This window comes from Entelurus aequoreus, linkage group LG14 (genome assembly GCF_033978785.1).
Source record: "Entelurus aequoreus isolate RoL-2023_Sb linkage group LG14, RoL_Eaeq_v1.1, whole genome shotgun sequence".
NCBI classification, from domain to species: domain Eukaryota; kingdom Metazoa; phylum Chordata; class Actinopteri; order Syngnathiformes; family Syngnathidae; genus Entelurus; species Entelurus aequoreus.
The window spans coordinates 33,572,226-33,590,801 of NC_084744.1; the positions used below are offsets into that span (position 1 = coordinate 33,572,226).

General features: G+C 26.2%; 1 protein-coding gene across 1 annotated transcript; it reads right to left on the reverse strand.

Annotated features, from left to right (window-relative positions):
- Window positions 1–309: 309 nt before the first annotated feature.
- LOC133664782 (homeobox protein engrailed-2b-like) lies at window positions 310–6,611 on the reverse strand. Its single transcript, XM_062069685.1, has 2 exons — window positions 6,055–6,611; window positions 310–969 (listed from the first exon to the last, which is right to left on the reverse strand). The coding sequence occupies exons 1-2, from the start codon at window positions 6,377–6,379 to the stop codon at window positions 665–667; spliced, it is 630 nt and encodes a 209-aa protein (XP_061925669.1). The 5' UTR covers window positions 6,380–6,611; the 3' UTR covers window positions 310–664.
- Between the last annotated feature and the right edge of the window lie 11,965 nt (window positions 6,612–18,576).

Consider the following 18,576-nt stretch of genomic DNA (forward strand, 5'->3'; position numbering starts at 1 on the left):
TTAAAACACACGTCCACTGCAGTGGACACAAATTATCTCTTATTTAAAACACACACGTCCACTGCAGTGGACACAAAGTAGTTTGTATTTAAAACACACACGTCCACTGCAGTGGACAAAAAGTAGTTTGTATTTAAAACACACACGTCCACTGCAGTGGACACAAAGTAGTTTATATTTAAAACCCACACGTCCACTGCAGTGGACTCAAAGTAGTTTGTATTTAAAACACACACGTCCACTGCAGTGGACATGTGTGTTGTAAGACTGCTGTTAGCCGACCAAGCAAATTAGCGTAGCATGGAACAATATGCATTTATTGGTGTTTGAGATGAAAAGGGGGCGGGGCCAGGCGTAGACCAAGGCACGGTCGTGGGCTCAGTGGGCAGATGAAGACCTGAAGTCAAAGTGTTAGCAAGGCCAGACTAGAAGCGCTAAAGAGACCAACAACGACATAAAAATGTAGAAAAAACTCTTTGGACTTTAGCAGTTTTCATGACGTCACAATCAAAACAATGTTGTTAGCGCCGCCAGAGCAGCTTGCTTCTTTCCTATACGCTCCCTCGGTGCGTGAACGCACCACCGCCGACACAACAGCCCTGAGGATGAGTTGCGCGCGCAACGCGCGGCAGATGCTTGCGTAGTTGGAGTAGTGGTGGCGTTGTTAGTCGCTGTCGTCCTTGGCGGCGTGGTTGTAAAGTCCCTGCGCCATCAGCCGCGCCGCCAGAGAGTTCTGCTCCGCGCTGCTCTTCTTCATCTTGGCCCGCTTGTTCTGGAACCAGATCTTGATCTGGGACTCGTTGAGACCCAGGTCCTTGGCCAGGTTCTTGCGGCGCTGCTCGGTCAGGTAGCGATTGTTCTGGAACTCCGCGCGCAGGCGCAGGAGCTGCTCCGCCGTGAAGGCCGTCCTGGGCCGCTTGTCGTCCTTGGTCGGACTCCGGGCCGCTTTGGCCTTGCGGGACCTGGGACCTTAGAGGCGGGACCAGGACCAATAGTTAGTCTTCTTTGGGGCTTTTGGCCATTTAAAGTCCAAATGTGAGTCCGCTTTGAGACTTTAGTTGCTAAAAATCTTTTTTTTTTAATGTAATATTTCGACAAATAATGTAGTAATTAGGAATAAATATCGATTTTCGTTCAATAACATCTACATATTTAATATTTAAAAACGAAATGTCCATTAAACTTTCATATTTTATTAATTTACTGCCGTCTTGACTTTAATTTAATATTTCACATTTACACAAATAACGACTTTTGCAAACAATCATTTAAAATGTATTTATTTCGTACATGAAAATGTGGTAAAAGTTTAAAAATAAGATAAATGATCTAAACAAATGATAATAAAATATATTAGTACATCTATAAAAACGAACATTTAATAAATGTATAATATTTTATTAATTTGCTGACGTTTTGATTTTAATTTAACTTGCATCTTAAAGTGCTATATATATATATATATATATATATATATATATATATATATATATATATATATATATAGATGACTTTGCTCCACGAAAGATGCAAACAATCATTTAAAATGTCATTTTTACACAAAATGGGATTTATTTCGTACATAAAAATGTGGTAAAAGTTTAAAAATAAGATAAATGATCTAAACAAATGATAATAAAATATATTAGTACATCTATAAAAACAAACATTTAATAAATGTATAATATTTTATTAATTTGCTGACGTTTTGATTTTAATTTAACTTGCATCTTAAAGTGCAATATATATATATATATATATATATATATATATATATATATATATATATATATATATATATATATATATATATATATATATATATATATATATATATATATATATATATATAGATGACTTTGCTCCACGAAAGATGCAAACAATCATTTAAAATGTCATTTTTACACAAAATGGGATTTATTTCGTACATAAAAATGGGCTAAAAGTTTAAAAATAAGATAAATGATCATAAAATATATTAATAAATATTTTAAAACGAACTTGTCCATTAAAGTGTTTCAAAACTTTTATAAATGCTGGATTTTGTATATTTCTTTAATTAGTTTTTCATCCTAAAGTGTCCTTTTTACTTTAATTGAACAAAAACTTCCATTTTAAAAATAGTGAAAACTCTTGTACGTAAAATATATGCAAAAAAAAGTTTTCAAATATAAATTAAACACGTGTCAATAAAATATATATAATTTAAGCAATTTAATTAATAGAATATTTGGAAACGAATTTTAAGTGCAACTTGTCCATTACAGTTTTTAAAAACTGGATTCATTTTTTGAATTAATGTCATGTATTTTATTTCACTATAACCTTGACGTTTAAAATGTCATATTTATACAAGAAGTAAAACTTTGTGCATGAAAATAATCCAATACAGATTCAAATAAATTAAATGATCCAAACATTTGTAATTAAAATTTATATTTATTTTAGAGAATATTTAAAAATGAATTTTAGGTAATCCTGTCCATTAATGTTTTTTAACACTTAAATATTAAATATTAAATATCTTTAATTTATTTTTCAGAATATTTAAAGACGCATTTTAGGTATTTCTGTACATTAAAGTTTATCAACACATTTTAAATGTTTTTTCTTTTTTTCTTAACTGTAATAAATATAGATGTTAATTAATTAATTAATTAATTAATTCAATATTTCAGAATATTTTAAAACGTTTGGCCTTGTGATGAGGTGGCGACTTGTCCAGGGTGTACCCCGCCTCCCCCCGCACGGGACAAGCGGTAGAAAAGATGGATTTAACAAAGTTATTTTAAACTTTTATAAATGTATGATTTGTTAGTATTGTTTAATTAGTACATTTGTATCAATTATTGTTACATTTGTATTGTTTAATTAGTACATTTGTATTGTTTACACTATCATGTGTTTAATATCTTTATTAAATGTAAGAAATACACAAATAGTCCACTTTTCTACATTAAAAAGATGCTAAAATCATTCGAAATTTGTCAATAAAATCTGTAAACAAAACATTTATTAATTATTTATTAATGGTCAACTTTTCTACATTAAAAAGATGCTAAAATCATTCGATATTTGTCAATAAAATCTGTAAACAAAACATTTATTAATTATTTATTAATGGTCAACTTTTCTACATTAAAAAGATGCTAAAATCATTCGATATTTGTCAATAAAATCTGTAAACAAAACATTTATTAATTATTTATTAATGGTCATATTTTCTACATTAAAAAGATGCTAAAATCATTCGATATTTGTCAATAAAATCTGTAAACAAAACATTTATTAATGATTTATTAATGGTCAACTTTTCTACATTAAAAAGATGCTAAAATCATTCGAAATTTGTCAATAAAATCTGTAAACAAAACATTTATTAATTATTTATTAATGGTCATATTTTCTACATTAAAAAGATGCTAAAATCATTCGAAATTTGTCAATAAAATCTGTAAACAAAACATTTATTAATTATTTATTAATGGTCATAGTTTCTACATTAAAAAAGATGCTAAAATGATTCGAAATTTGTCAATAAAATCTGTAAACAAAACATTTATTAATTATTTATTAATGGTCAACTTTTGTACATTAAAAAGATGCTAAAATCATTCGATATTTGTCAATAAAATCTGTAAACAAAACATTTATTAATTATTTATTAATGGTCATATTTTCTACATTAAAAATATGCTAAAAATCATTCGATATTTGTTAATAAAATCTGTAAACAAAACATTTAACTATTCAATAAAATCATTGATTTTTCAGACTTTAATTGGGTTGTCCATAAAAGTTTCTCCAAACTCTTGTATGACTTTTTATTTAACTTTTAGAACTGCTATATATACTTTAATGCTAACAACACAGTAACACAGTGGCGATTAAAATATGATAAACTGTCTAAAAAGTAGAATATTACTCAATAATTATCAGCTATTTAATTTACAGAATATACAAAAACGTTGTTGTATGTTCGCACTTATTAATAATATTTTGTATCCTGCATTAATAAGCTTTATTTTAAAATGTAATATTACAATTATTAACTTCTATTTTCAAATGTAATATTAGAACTATTAACTTCTATTTTAAAATATTACAATTATTAACTTTTATTTTTAAAATAATGTTACAATTATTAACTTCTATTTTCAAATGTAATATTAGAACTATTAACTTCTATTTTAAAATATTACAATTATTAACTTTTATTTTTAAAATAATATTACAATTATTAACTTCTATTTTCAAATGTAATATTAGAACTATTAACTTCTATTTTCAAATATTACAATTATTAACTTTTATTTTAAAATAATATTACAATTACTAACCACTTTTGCATATAAAAAATATTCCTATGTCAATCAACGATGTGAACAATCAGCAATTTAATTTACGGAATATAGAAAATAAACAATTTAGGAAACATTTTTTCTAAACTTGTGTTATTTATTATTATATTTTATATCCTCATGTTTGTAATATTTATCATTTATGTCGTTTCTATTTTTGATTTGACCTCATATTCGTTGAAAATAAATCAGGTATTACGGTAAAATAAATAAATAAATAAACTTCCAGAATTTGACCGTAAAATGATAATTGATACCGTTTTTCCTTTTACAATAATTCACTGTAAAAAAAAAAAAGAATAAAGACTGTCAAATTCTGCAAATTTTTACTGTAAAACTTTGATTTTTTTTTAAAGTAATTACTGACCATGTTTTAAATATATTTGTCTTTTGAAAATATTATTAAAGATGGATGAATGGAGGAGGAGATGGGGGAGGGGCCAGGGGATGCTTGGGGGGGCTCGGTGCCTCTTCGTTACCATGGCAACCATGGCGGAAAAACTCTTTTTGTCTCCTTTCTAAATTTCAGAACGTGATAAAAGTTCGGACGAGAAGCAACAATCGACATTTTAGCCAACCTTAAATCGACGTTAAATTCAATGAACTAAATAACTCCAATTATTAACATATTTTTACACTTTATTTGTACTTTTAGAGGACATTTCCACCAACTTGTCCTGCACGAGAAAAAAAAGGCAAGAAATATCAATAATCACTTTTTCTGTCCATAAGTTGATTAAGCAGTGGAAAAAAATGAATAATAATGCAGTAAAAACAAACTTTGTTGAGTAAAGAGAACGAAAGTAGCTTCCAAATGTTGCGTAAAATCCTCAAAATGACACCAAAACTTCAAAAAGCTCATAAACTCTTTCAATATATTTTTTATTTATTATTTTTTTGTAGTTTCATCGAATTATTATTATTTTTTTTTTGGGACAACCCCCATTCTCCAAAATATGCTAATGAAATATTAACAAAGAAAGTGTCGAACAATGGCGTCAACTTGGTTTCTTTTCCATGCCTTTTTATTTATTAACTCTCATTTATTTTAAAAACTCTTTAAATATTTTTTTAAACTTTGTCGACGTCGTTTTTGTTTCGCAATATTTTCCAAATCGAAAAAAGAAATAATCATCTTTGAAAACCAAAGTTTGTGTGTAAAAATGGGATTTGATCGAATTATTATTAATGCGTAGTTATTAATCATTTTGATGACGGTGCAATAATCGCCTTGTCATTGATTCGTGTATCGATCGAACGAAGCTCGAAGGGGGTGGGGGGGTGTCACAAAAAATGATTTAAAGGCTTAAAAAAATTGTTAGCATTTTCTAAAACTTTTCAACCGAAAAGTTTTCGCATAATTCATCAAATTCACGCAAAAAAAAGATTTATTTTGAAGGTCAAATGAGCGCCTTTTTCTTCTCACTATTGTTTGGGAGGGGGGGTCGTTTTTGCTTGAAGAAGAAAAGTTTGCAGAAAAATGAACTAAATCGAATATTAATCATGAATAATATGCTTTAAAATTGTAAAGTTGGGGTCAACTTTCAAAAGTTGGGTATTTTTGCAACAAAAACAGCAGCAAAAGGCACCAAAAAAAAGCATAAAGTGAGAAAAATGTGAATATTTGTTACCTATGAATATTATTTCGTCATTAAAAAAAGTTGAAATAAAAGTAGTTTTATGAGTGACCAACCTGAGGACGGTCGGTCCGAGTAGCGCGTACAGTAAACCCAGGCCGGCCACAGCATCTGTTTGGCGGCGTCAGGTGCGCCCTCGTCCCGCTCCTCCCCCCGGTCCTTCTCCGCCGCCTGGCCGCCTCGCAGCTCACTTTTCCGGGCGTCGTCGGGCCGCCGGAGGCCGTCGGCGAATCCGGAACTGGCGGCTTTGGGCTCGTCCCTCCTTCCGGTGACGCTGGCCTCGCCCGCCGCGCCTTTCCTCTTCAGCCCGAAATCCGCCCTCAAAATGTCGTCGATGTAGAAGTTGGTGTTCCGGTTCGACTCCCGACCTCCGCCGTCCATAGCGCGCAGATTCCCGGGAACCCGAGCCCCAATTTACCGCCGCTATAAAACAAAGCCGCCTCCAATTTCCGCCCTAATTGTGTCAAATGTCCTCTTTTTCTCGCCAATTAAAATCATTTCACTTTTCTCCTCATTCTGCACAATTTGAGTGTTTTTTTGTTGTTGTTGCGGAGACAAAATGTTGAAATGTTTCTCCGTCGTAAAAAAAAAGAGGCTGAAATACTTTGCGTCTCGTCTCTGATTGGCTGAGAGCAGCGACTGTGACACGTGCCGAGGACCAATAGGGAGGCGGGGCGGATGTCACGTGACGCTGCCGGAAACTCCCCCCCGAGGCTGGATGCGTGTGCTGCGTTCAAGTGCCGCGTAAAAAAGTGCTCCGTGGTGCGAACCGGGAAACCGATTTATGCCATAAAAACCTCATTTTGAATATTGAGTTTTAAACAATAATGTTTATTTTTTGACAAACTAAGGTTGAAATATTAATGTTTATTTTTGACAAACTAAGTTTGGAATATTAATGCGTTTTAAATGTTAATGTTTATTTTATTTTTTACAAACAACTAAGTTTTAAATATTAATGTTTATTTTATTTTATTTTTTACAAACAAAAGTTTTAAATATTAATGTTTATTTTTTACAAACTAAGTTTAAATATTAATGTTTATTTTTTTACAAACTAAGTTTTAAATAATGTGTTTTTTTACAAACAACTAAGTTTTAAATGTTAATGTTTATTTTATTTTTTACAAACAACTAACTTTTAAATATTAATGTTTATTTTATTTTATTTTTTACAAACAACTAAGTTTTAAATATTAATGTTTATTTTTTACAAACTAAGTTTTAAATATTCATGTTTTTTTTTTACCAACAACTACGTTTTAAATATTAATGTTTATTTTTTACAAACCAAGTTTGAATTTTTTTGATTTTTTTTACAAACTTAGTTTTAAATATTGTTTATTTGTTTTTTACATACAACTCAGTTTTAAATATTAATGGGTTTTTTTTACGAACAACTAGGTTTTAAATATTAATGTTTATTTTTGACAAACTAAGGTTGAAATATTAATGTTTATTTTTGACAAACTAAGTTTTGAATATTAATGTTTATTTGTTTTACAAACAACTAAGTTTGAAATATTCATGTTTATTTATTTTGTACAAACAACTATGTTTTAAATGTTAATGTTTATTTGATTTTTTACAAACAACTAAGTTTTAAATATTAATGTTTATTTAATTTTTTACAAACAAATAAGTTTTAAATATTAATGTTTATTTTTTACAAACTAAGTTTAAATATTAATGTTTATTTTTTTACAAACTAAGTTTAAATATTAATGTTTATTTTTTTACAAACTAAGTTTTAAATAATGTGTTTTTTTACAAACAACTAAGTTTTAAACGTTAATGTTTATTTTATTTTTTACAAACAACTAAGTTTTAAATATTAATGTTTATTTTATTTTATTTTTTACAAACAACTAAGTTTTAAATATTAATGTTTATTTTTTACAAACTAAGTTTTAAATATTCATGTTTATTTTTTTACCAACAACTACGTTTTAAATATTAATGTTTATTTTTTACAAATCAAGTTTGAATTTTTTTGATTTTTTTTACAAACTTAGTTTTAAATATTGTTTATTTGTTTTTTACATATAACTAAGTTTTAAATATTAATGGGTTTTTTTTTACGAACAACTAGGTTTTAAATATTAATGTTTATTTTTGACAAACTAAGGTTGAAATATTAATGTTTATTTTTGACAAACTAAGTTTTGAATATTAATGTTTATTTGTTTTACAAACAACTAAGTTTGAAATATTCATGTTTATTTATTTTTTACAAACAACTACGTTTTAAATGTTAATGTTTATTTTATTTTTTACAAACAACTAAGTTTTAAATATTAATGTTTATTTTTTACAAACTAAGTTTAAAGGCCTACTGAAATGAATTTTTTTTATTTAAACGGGGATAGCAGATCTATTCTATGTGTCATACTTGATCATTTCGCGATATTGCCATATTTTTGCTGAAAGGATTTAGTATAGAACAACGACGATAAAGATTGCAACTTTTGGTATCTGATAAAAAAAAGGCTTGCCCCTACCGGAAGTAGCGTGACGTAGTCAGTTGAACATATACGCAAAGTTCCCTATTGTTTACAATGATGGCCGCATGAAGTGAGAGAGATTCGGACCGAGAAAGCGACAATTTCCCCATTAATTTGAGCGAGGATGAAAGATTTGTGGATGAGTAAAGTGCAAGTGAAGGACTAGTGGGGAGTTGAAGCTATTCAGATAGGGAAGATGCTGTAAGAGCCGGGGGTGACCTGATATTCAGCTGGGAATGACTACAACAGTAAATAAACACAAGACATATATATACTCTATTAGCCACAACACAACCAGGCTTATATTTAATATGCCACAAATTAATCCTGCATAAAAACACCTGCGTGTTTGTTATGCTAGCTCCTAGCTCCTCTGCTAGCTCCTAGCTCCATAGAACACGCCAATACAATTCAAACACCTGATCAACACACACCATCACTCAGCCCAAAAGACCGTTTCCTTAACCCAAGGTTCATAAAGCTTATATATTTTTAAAAAGTTACGTACGTGACGCGCACATACGGTCAAGTTATCGAATGTTTAGCAGCCAAGGCTGCATACTCACGGTACCTGATATTCAGCTGGGAATGACTACAACAGTAAATAAACACAAGACATATATATACTCTATTAGCCACAACACAACCAGGCTTATATTTAATATGCCACAAATTAATCCTGCATAATAACACCTGCGTGTTTGTTATGCTAGCTCCTAGCTCCTCTGCTAGCTCCTAGCTCCATAGAACACGCCAATACAATTCAAACACCTGATCAACACACACAATCACTCAGCCCAAAAGACCGTTCACCTAACCCAAGGTTCATAAAGCTTATATATTTTTAAAAAGTTACGTACGTGACGCGCACGTAGGTACGGTATGTGTTATGCTAGCTCCTCTGCTAGCTCCTAGCTCCATAGAACACGCCAATACAATTCAAACACATGATCAACACACACAATCACTCAGCCCAAAAGACCGTTCACCTAATCCAAGGTTCATAAAGCTTATATATTTTTAAAAAGTTACGTACGTGACGCGCACGTAGGTACGGTACGTGTTATGCTAGCTCCTCTGCTAGCTCCTAGCTCCATAGAACACGCCAATACAATTCAAACACATGATCAACACACACAATCACTCAGCCCAAAAGACCGTTCACCTAACCCAAGGTTCATAAAGCTTATATATTTTAAAAAAGTTACGTACATACGCAAAAAAAAGCCAAAGCTGCATACTCACAGTAGCACGTCTGCGTCTTTGTCATCCAAATCAAAGTAATCCTGGTAAGAGTCTGTGTTGTCCCAGTTCTCTACAGGCGTCTGTGTATCCAAATCAAAAGTCCTCCTGGTTAGAGTCTCTGTTATCCGAGTTCTTCCATCTTGACTGCATCTTTCGGGAATGTAAACAAAGAAGCGCCGGCTGTGTACTGTTGTGGCTGACTACGTTCGAAAAATACGTCCATTTCGCACCGACAACTTTCTTCTTTGCTTGCTTGGCTTCCTTCTCCATAATGCAATGAACATGATTGAAACAGATTCACGAACACAGATGTCCAGAATACTGTGGAATTATGAAATGAAAACAGAGCTTTTTCGTATCGACTTCAATGTGGAAGGCATACCCGTGTTCGCCGGGCTACGTCACGCGCATACGTCATCCTCAGAGGCGTTTCGAACCGGAAGTTTAGCGGCAAATTTAAAATGTCACTTTATAAGTTAACCCGGCCGTATTGGCATGTGTTATAATGTTAAGATTTCATCATTGATATATAAACTATCAGACTGCGTGGTCGGTAGTAGTGGCTTTCAGTAGGCCTTTAAATATGAATGTTTATTTTTTTACAAACTAAGTTTTAAATAATGTGTTTTTTTCCAAACAACTAAGTTTTAAATAGTCATGTTTATTTTTTTTACAAACAACTACGTTTTAAATATTAATGTTTATTTTTTACAAACCAAGTTTGAATTTTTTTGATTTTTTTTTACAAACTTAGTTTTAAATATTGTTTATTTGTTTTTTACATACAACTAAGTTTTAAATATTAATGGGTTTTTTTACGAACAACTAGGTTTTAAATATTAATGTTTATTTTTGACAAACTAAGGTTGAAATATTAATGTTTATTTTTGACAAACCAAGTTTTGAATATTCATGTTTATTTGTTTTACAAACAACTACGTTTGAAATATTCATGTTTATTTATTTTTTACAAACAACTACGTTTTAAATGTTAATGTTTATTTTATTTTTTACAAACAACTAAGTTTTAAATATTAATGTTTATTTTTTACAAACTAAGTTTAAATATTAATGTTTATTTTTTACAAACTAACTTTTAGATAATGTGGTTTTTTTTTTTACAAACAACTAAGTTTTAAATAGTCATGTTTTTTTTTTTTACAAACAACTACGTTTTAAATATTAATGTTTATTTTTTACGAACCAAGTTTGAATTTTTTAGATTTTTTTTACAAACTTAGTTTTAAATATTGTTTATTTGTTTTTTACATACAACTAAGTTTTAAATATTAATGGGTTTTTTTTTTACGAACAACTAGGTTTTAAATATTAATGTTTATTTTTGACTAAGGTTGAAATATTAATGTTTATTTTTGACAAACTAAGTTTTGAATATTCATGTTTATTTGTTTTACAAACAACTAAGTTTGAAATATTCATGTTTATTTATTTTTTACAAACAACTACGTTTTAAATGTTAATGTTTATTTTATTTTTTACAAACAACTACGTTTTAAATATTAATGTTTATTTTTTACAAACTAAGTTTAAATATGAATGTTTATTTTTTTTACAAACTAAGTTTTAAATAATGCGTTTTTTTCCAAACAACTAAGTTTTAAATAGTCATGTTTATTTTTTTTTACAAACAACTACGTTTTAAATATTAATGTTTATTTTTTACAAACCAAGTTTGAATTTTTTTGTTTTTTTTTTACAAACTTAGTTTTAAATATTGTTTATTTGTTTTTTACATACAACTAAGTTTTAAATATTAATGGGTTTTTTTACGAACAACTAGGTTTTAAATATTAATGTTTATTTTTGACAAACTAAGGTTGAAATATTAATGTTTATTTTTGACAAACTAAGTTTTGAATATTCATGTTTATTTGTTTTACAAACAACTAAGTTTGAAATATTCATGTTTATTTATTTTTTACAAACAACTACGTTTTAAATGTTAATGTTTATTTTATTTTTTACAAACAACTACGTTTTAAATATTAATGTTTATTTTTTACAAACTAAGTTTAAATATTAATGTTTATTTTTTACAAACTAACTTTTAGATAATGTGGTTTTTTTTTACAAACAACTAAGTTTTAAATAGTCATGTTTATTTTTTTACAAACAACTACGTTTTAAATATTAATGTTTATTTTTTACGAACCAAGTTTGAATTTTTTAGATTTTTTTTACAAACTTAGTGTTAAATATTGTTTATTTGTTTTTTACATACAACTAAGTTTTAAATATTAATGGGTTTTTTTTACGAACAACTAGGTTTTAAATATTAATGTTTATTTTTGACTAAGGTTGAAATATTAATGTTTATTTTTGACAAACTAAGTTTTGAATATTCATGTTTATTTGTTTTACAAACTAAGTTTGAAATATTCATGTTTATTTATTTTTTACAAACAACTACGTTTTAAATGTTAATGTTTATTTTATTTTTTACAAACAACTAAGTTTTAAATATTAATGTTTATTTTTTACAAACTAAGTTTAAATATGAATGTTTATTTTTTTACAAACTAAGTTTTAAATAATGCGTTTTTTCCAAACAACTAAGTTTTAAATAGTCATGTTTATTTTTTTTTTTACAAACAACTACGTTTTAAATATTAATGTTTATTTTTTACAAACCAAGTTTGAATTTTTTTGATTTTTTTTTACAAACTTAGTTTTAAATATTGTTTATTTGTTTTTTACATACAACTAAGTTTTAAATATTAATGGGTTTTTTTTACGAACAACTAGGTTTTAAATATTAATGTTTATTTTTGACAAACTAAGGTTGAAATATTAATGTTTATTTTTGACAAACTAAGTTTTGAATATTCATGTTTATTTGTTTTACAAACAACTAAGTTTGAAATATTCATGTTTATTTATTTTTTACAAACAACTACGTTTTAAATGTTAATGTTTATTTTATTTTTTACAAACAACTACGTTTTAAATATTAATGTTTATTTTTTACAAACTAAGTTTAAATATTAATGTTTATTTTTTACAAACTAACTTTTAGATAATGTGGGTTTTTTTACAAACAACTAAGTTTTAAATAGTCATGTTTATTTTTTTTTACAAACAACTACGTTTTAAATATTAATGTTTATTTTTTACGAACCAAGTTTGAATTTTTTAGATTTTTTTTACAAACTTAGTTTTAAATATTGTTTATTTGTTTTTTACATACAACTAAGTTTTAAATATTAATGGGGTTTTTTTTACGAACAACTAGGTTTTAAATATTAATGTTTATTTTTGACTAAGGTTGAAATATTAATGTTTATTTTTGACAAACTAAGTTTCGAATATTCATGTTTATTTGTTTTACAAACAACTAAGTTTGAAATATTCATGTTTATTTATTTTTTACAAACAACTACGTTTTAAATGTTAATGTTTATTTTATTTTTACAAACAACTAAGTTTTAAATATTAATGTTTATTTTTTACAAACTAAGTTTAAATATTAATGTTTATTTTTTTACAAACTAAGTTTTAAATAATGTGGTTTTTTTTACAAACAACTAAGTTTTAAATATTCATGTTTATTTTTTTTACAAACAACTACGTTTTAAATATTAATGTTTATTTTTTACAAACCAAGTTTGAATTTTTTTTATTTTTTTTACAAACTTAGTTTTAAATATTGTTTATTTGGTTTTTTTTACATACAACTAAGTTTTAAATATTAATGGGTTTTTTTTACGAACAACTAGGTTTTAAATATTAATGTTTATTTTTTACAAACTAAGTTTTAAATATTGTTGTTTGTTTTTTACAAACAACTATGTTTTAAATATTAATTTTTATTTTTTTTACAAACTAAGGTTTAAATAATGTTTTTTTTACAAACAAATAAGTTTGAACTATTAATGTTTATTTTATTTTATTTTTACAAACAACTAAGTTTTAAATATTAATGTTTATTTTTTACAAACAACTAAGTTTTAAATATTAATGTTTATTTTATTTTATTTTTACAAAAAACTAAGTTTTAAATATTAATGTTTATTTTATTACAAACAACTAAGTTTTAAATATTAATGTTTATTTTTTACAAACAACTAAGTTTGAAATATTCATGTTTTTTTTTACAAACTAAGGTTTAAGTAATAATACGTTTTTTTTTACAAACAACTAAGTTTTAAATATTAATGATCTTTTACAAACAACTAACTGTTAAATATTAATGTTAATTTTTTTTTACAAACAACTAAGTTTTAAATATTAATGTTTATTTTTTCAAGAACAAATAGATTTTGAATATTAATGTTTATTTTTTTACGAACAACTAAGTTTTAAACATTTATTTTTTACAAACAACTAAGTTTTAAAAGTTAATGTCAAAATTTGTTACGAACAACTTAAGTTTTAAATATTAATCTTTATTTTTTAACAAACAACTACATTTTAAAGAAGAATCTTTATTTTTTACAAACAACTAAGTTTTAAATATTAATGTTTATTTGTTTTTACAAACAACTAAGTTTGAGATATTAATGTTTTTTATAAACTAAGTTTTAAATATTAATGTTTATTTTTTTACAAACAACTAAGTTTTAAATATTCATGTTTATTTTTATTTTTTTACAAACAACTAAGTTTTAAATATTCATGTTTATTTTTACAAACAACTAAGTTTTAAATATTAATGCTTATTTTTTTACAAATTAAGTTTTAAATATTAATGTTTATTTTTTACAAACAACTCAGTTTTAAAAATGTATGTTTATTTTTTACAAACTAAGTTTTAAATATTAATGTTTATATTTTACAAACAACTAAGGTTTAAATACTAGTGTTTATTTTTTACGAACAACTAAGTTTTAAATATAAATTAATTTTCTGCCGTGTCAAAGTGAAAGGAAAATAATGTTTCTTTGCGAATTGTGTTGGTCATTTACGAGGTTTTCCGGGGAGTTTGAACGCATCACGTCTTATATTCCCTGTAAGGAATCCCTGCGGGGGTTTGAAAGAAAATGTTGATGTAGAAAAAAAAAAAAACATTAATATTATGGCAACATAAAATATTGACTGAAGAAAAATATGCAAAGTATAAACAACGTTTTTATTCAACATAAATGTGAATAAAATAAAACTAATCATAAATTATCATCCCAAGTCACTTTAAATACATTGTTTTTTAAAGTTATTTAAGTACATCTCTAGAAATAAGTAAATAATAAGATACACAAAAAAAAAATTAAATTGTAAAATATTTCTATTTTAACCTCCATAATTTAATGTAAATTATAATCAACCAACACAAACAAAATAAATCAGAAATCATGAATTTTGGTCCAAAATGGCTGGAATTTAATGATTTGTTGAAAGTAATGAAAAGTCTTAACATAAATAAATAATATACATCTAAATTGCATACTTAAAACTGAAAGGAAAATAGATATCAGGTATTACATACAATTATTTATGCATATTTTACATGTATATTACATCATGCATTTCTATTGATTTATTTTTTGTATTATTACACATTTTATTCTAAATAATCAATGAAAAAACTAAAATCATGAATCAACAAAATTTATTAAAAGATGAATTTAAAAAGAATTTAAAAAAGTACACTAAAATATGAAATATATTACAATAAAAAATACGTTTGTATATTATATAATACATTATATATTTTATTGTTTTATAAAGTAATTGGTTAATGTGTGTATGTTTGCTTATAATTCATAATTAGGTATTATAAAATTTTTATTATTATCTATCTATTCTGTGTATTAACCCCAATAATTCAAATAAAAATCACTTGACACAAATAAAATAAAATAAAGTCTAATTAAATAAAAAACACATGAAGAAAAATAATTCAGGAGGCTGTATATTTAAAAATGACACATGTTTATGGTAATATTAATTACTTGCATAATTAATGCTTCAGAGACATACATTTGATTTATAATTTGTTAATAATAAATCATGATCTATATTCCATAATATGATAGTGTTGAAGACAAGACTTTATGTTAAAAATATTATTTTAATAAAAGCTTTATTATGAGCCAATGATTATTGTTGTGACGTCCAGGATCGAATAAAGTTCGTTTCATCAACTCAATTCGATTGAAAAATATGACAGTGATTATCAATATTGACGATTTTTACTCATTTTGATCGTAATTCTAGTCCAAAAATAAAATACATTTTTCATAAACGAGATAGTAAATATAGTCAAATATTTAATTTCAGTTCTGATTAGTTCTTTATTAATAAAGTTGTATTTTTATATGATTATTTTAAAGTTCTGTTGTGCTGCGCTTCAGTCTGACACTAATAATAATGTGAATAATAATGTTATAAATAATCTGAATAATGTGAATAATAATGTTATAATGTTAATAATGTGATGAATAATAATGTTATAAATAATGTGAATAATGAGATAAATAATGTGAATAATGTTATAAATAATCTGAATAATGTGATAAATAATGTGAATAATAATGTTATAATGTTAATAATGTGATGAATAATAATGTTATAAATAATGTGAATAATGAGATAAATAATGTGAATAATGTTATAAATAATTTGAATAATGTGATTAATAATGTTATAATGTGAATAATGAGATGAATAATGTGAATAATAATGTTATAAATAATATGAATTATGAGATAAATAATGTAAATAATAATGTTATAAATAATGTGAATGAGATAAATAATGTGAATAATAATGTTATGAATAATGTGAATAATGGGATAAATAATGTGTATAATAATGTTATAAATAATGTGAATAATGACATAAATAATGTGTATAATAATGTTATAAATAATGTGAATAATGAGATAAATAATGTGAATGATAATGTTATAACTAATATAAATAATTATATTAATGTGAATGATATAAATAATGTTATAAATAATGTTATAAATAATGTAAATAATGTGAATAATAATGTTATAAATAATGTGAATAATGAGATAAATGTAAATAATAATGTTATAAATAATGTAAATAATTTGAATAATAATGTTATAAATAATGTGAATAATGAGATGAATGTGAATAATAATGTTATAAATAATGTGAATAATGAGATAAATAATGTTATAAATAATGTGAATAATGAGATAAATAATGTGTATAATAATGTTATAAATAATGTGAATAATGAGATAAATAATGTGAATGATCATGTTATAAATAATGTAAATAATTATATTATGTGAATGATATAAATAATGTGAATAATAATGTTATAAATAATGTAAATGAGATAAATAATGTGAATAATAATGTTATAAATAATGTGAGTAATGAGATAAATAATGTGAATAATAATGTTATAAATAATGTGAATAATGAGATGAATAATGTGAATAATAATGTTATAAATAATGTGAATAATGAGATAAATAATGTGTATAATAATGTTATAAATGTGAATAATGAGATCAATAATGTGAATTATAATGTTATAAATAATGTAAATAATTATATTAATGTGAATGATATAAATAATGTGAATAATGTTATAAATAATGTTATAAATAATGTAAATAATGAGATAAATAATGTGAATAATAATGTTATAAATAATGTGAGTAATGAGATTATGTGAATAATAATATTATAAATAATGTGAATAATGAGATGAATAATGTGAGTAATAATGTTATAAATAATGTGAATAATGATAAATAATGTAAATAATAAGGTTATAAATTATGTGATAATGTGAATAATGAGATTAATAATGTGAATAACAATGTTATAAATAATGTGAATAATAAGATAAATAATGTGAATAATAATGTTATAAATAATGTGAATAATAAGATAAATAATGTAAATAATGTGATAATAGTGTGAATAATACAACTACTGTGAATGAAAATAATAAAGAGAATGTCTGGAAGTGGGCGTGGTTTCGCAGACAAAGCTGAGGTCATTGAAGAGCATCCACTTCCTGTCTGCTTGATTGATTGATTGATTGATTGAGACTTTTATTAGTAGGTTGCACAGTGAAGTACATATTCCGTACAATTGACCACTAAATGGTAACACCCGAATAAGTTTTTCAACTTGTTTAAGTCGGGGTCCAAAAGGGCGGGAGAAGATAGAGGCGCGCGAGAGGTTGAAAAGTTCACTTCCTCTTCCGGTCTGAGAGCCGCGCGTGCGCGAACGCCAACAAATGGCACGTCATTGATCGCGCTGATTAATAATAATTGTCCAAAATGTGCTTTTATGTGAAATAAATGTGTCAGAATATGTTGGATCGTCCCGGGGGGAGATGGACCAAGTAGCCCGAGAAGAGGAGGACAATCTGGGCTGCTTTGTCCGCCATGCCGACCTCGGACCTTGGATGATTATTTCGACATGAATATTCATTCACTCATTCATCTGCTTTATTCTTTGTGTCACTCTGGCGTTTGGTAATCCTACTTTATGTGCCGTCACTGAACGCACCACACTCGCAGCAGTCAAGTTTACAGCGGAGCGATACTGCACATCAAGATGTCGAGACGATACCGAGTGGGTGAGTGCCGATACTGATACTTCAGCGTGATTAATGGGTTTTCTGACTTTTTGACTTACATACAAAAAAAAAAGATATATTTTATTTAAATTTTTTTGGAACATGGACATTTTATAATGCGTATTTAATTAATAAAGAAAACATGTTCACTGACTTTAAAAACAATAATAATACAACAACTTAATATAAATATATGACATTGATGATTTTATTTTAACACATTTATGGACTCTTAAATTTCCCTTTGAGGATCTCCCTTTTATTCACCATTATATTCATATTTTATTATT